General features: G+C 35.4%; 1 protein-coding gene across 1 annotated transcript in view; it reads right to left on the reverse strand.

Moving 5' to 3' along the window:
• The window catches only part of LOC106878261 (GTP cyclohydrolase 1-like), a 112,094-nt gene that overhangs the window by 84,623 nt on the left and 24,917 nt on the right, over window positions 1-2,554 (reverse strand). Inside the window, exon 2 of the mRNA XM_052966489.1 lies at window positions 324-433. Within this exon, the coding sequence (XP_052822449.1) occupies window positions 324-433 (110 nt within the window). The remainder of the gene's footprint in view (window positions 1-323; window positions 434-2,554) is intronic.

A 2,554-nucleotide genomic window follows, 5' to 3' on the forward strand; every position in this document is an offset into this window, starting at 1 on the left:
ATATAGAGAGAGAGAGAGAGAGAGAGAGAGAGAGAGAGAGAGAGAGAGAGAGAGACATAAGCATTATACATTCAAGATCGTATACCGAGCGATGCATTGTATTTTTGAGCAAAACACTTCATTTCACTTTGTTCCAGTCCACTCAGCTGGCAAAAATGTGTAATCCTGCGACGGATCAGCCTCCCGTCCATGTGGGGGGAATATATACGCCACGGAAACCTGGAGACCGGCCCTTATGATCTTGGCATGACTCGAGAAGGAAACATTTATTTTTTACATACATGCATACACGAATTTGTTTCAAGATGGAAGTTTTTACTTACTTTTCCCATAAAAGGTACCAAATGATGTTCACAGAGGGAGAACATTTCTATATCTTTTACAATAACCATCTCATCATGATCTTCATCAAAAACTGCATCATTTAATATATCTACAAATATTGAAAATAAAAATATAAATAGCGCTTCAGGCAGTATAATATTTAGGCTTCAGAAACATGGAGAAAAGAACACGAAATTGAAATTTTAAAACCATACATTGTAAGTTGAGACTCTGTTATTAAGTAATATATTTAACCTGTTGCAATACTTAAAAGTTATGTGACAATTTGCTTTAATTTTTGTTTTGCTTTTTCTTTGTTCTTGTTTTTCCCGTGCGAGGCAAGCCTTTTTCTGTTTGTTTGTATTCTTTTATCCATTGCTATATAGTTTGTGAGTCATCTTTGACTGTTTATCTACATACATACAGTTTGTGGACCTCTTCATTAAGTGCTGGATTTATGCATAAGCTGGAGAAGCTAGATTATGGGCCTTTAATCCATATGGGTCACAAAATGCTGCAAAAGTACATATATAATACGAATGGACAATAACAGCACAATACATGCTACATATGTTCAATAGCATGGCAATTTATTTTTAATGGGAGCGTTATAGAATTTTAAATTACCTGTCATTTTATCAGATATCTGGCATATTAGCACATGAAAAAAAAAATTTCTCATCAAGTTTTGTGAAGCATTCCAGTGTAACTTTTCAAAAAGGGATATTAAATTTTACATAGCTCATACCTTTACGGTGTCTAAATTGTCCACTGTCTGTATAAATACATATAACTGAAAACATTTAATCGTTTGAAACATATAAACTTTTGAAGCACAATAAAAACATCAAAATTATGTTTAATATGGGAATTATCTTTGCAGTTTCAGGGAAATTCAAGAATATTCATGCATTATATGAATCTTTTTCAAATAGAGTAAGTCAGAAAATATTTGTCTTATATGCTTAAAACACTTTCTGATTATGATTACTAACAATATCTTAGTGTATATATACATACATTGTATGTTGATTCATTCACAAACTTCCTTCCAAGAACATTGACTAAAATTTTCTTAAGAAAATACGAAATTATACGAAATTATAAACCCAAATCTTCGGCGGTAATGGACTGAACTGAACCGTAACTAATCTGCACATCCTCTGATAACTCACGGATGGTGGTTCGACGATTTCCCCTCATAAATTCATGTACATCTGCGATGTTTTTCTCAGTTTTGCTAGTTGCGGGTCTCCCAGAACGTTCATCAATATCGACATTTTTTCGGCCATCTTGGAAACCTTTGAACCACTCGTACACTTATGTGCGACTCATACACTTCTCTCCATACACTTTGCGTAAGACTCTGAGCAGGTATCGTCATGACAACTTTCTCTCTTGTAGTCAATGCAACGATCACACGCTACAGACGTTCCTTCCAAACACTGCTGTAAAAAGCAGAAGTGGGCTAAAACGTTCAAACTTAGTGCGCATCCATACCAGAGTTTAAGGTCAATCTGTGCCAAGCAGCTTCACTCTGCGTGCATTAGCTTCGTTACTATAGCAACAGTCCGGATACTTATTGATCAGACCTCGTAAGACAAGGCATAAATAATAATCAATACACATTTTATTTATTGCAGGAAAGTTGACTTGACTTACAGCTGTTTCAAGTAGTTAACTTAATCTGACCATTGATAGGTTGAGAAAAATTGAACGACCTAGAAAATTAATGCTACTTTGGTCCGAGTCATTTTGTTCTGGTAATAACCAAGCAGAACACGTAAGGTCATGTTAGAGCAACGCCTAGAAGGGGTTTTAGCCAATCACATCAACCCTGGACTTATTTTTAAAGTTTGGTATATATTTTAGCGATCACTTATTGCAGCAGCTGTAGGTTACGAGACATAAACTCAGACAACAATCTTTTGCGACAATATCAACGCAAACACTGACGCAGAGAAAGACACATACAAACATACACGCGTGCACATATGCAGACATGCAGTCATGGATGCATAGATACATAGTTACACGTGCCTTCATATATATATATATATATATATATATATATACGCATGCTGATATATGAGCGACGTTGGACTCCTCATTTACATAATCATCGAACCTAGAGCTTAACTATAGTCTGCCCATAGCACTTACTCAACATTACCTGACGCCTTTGGATCTTCTTGACAGCATTACCTCTCATAGCCTATATATATATATA

This window comes from Octopus bimaculoides, chromosome 3 (assembly GCF_001194135.2).
Source record: "Octopus bimaculoides isolate UCB-OBI-ISO-001 chromosome 3, ASM119413v2, whole genome shotgun sequence".
Taxonomy (NCBI): domain Eukaryota; kingdom Metazoa; phylum Mollusca; class Cephalopoda; order Octopoda; family Octopodidae; genus Octopus; species Octopus bimaculoides.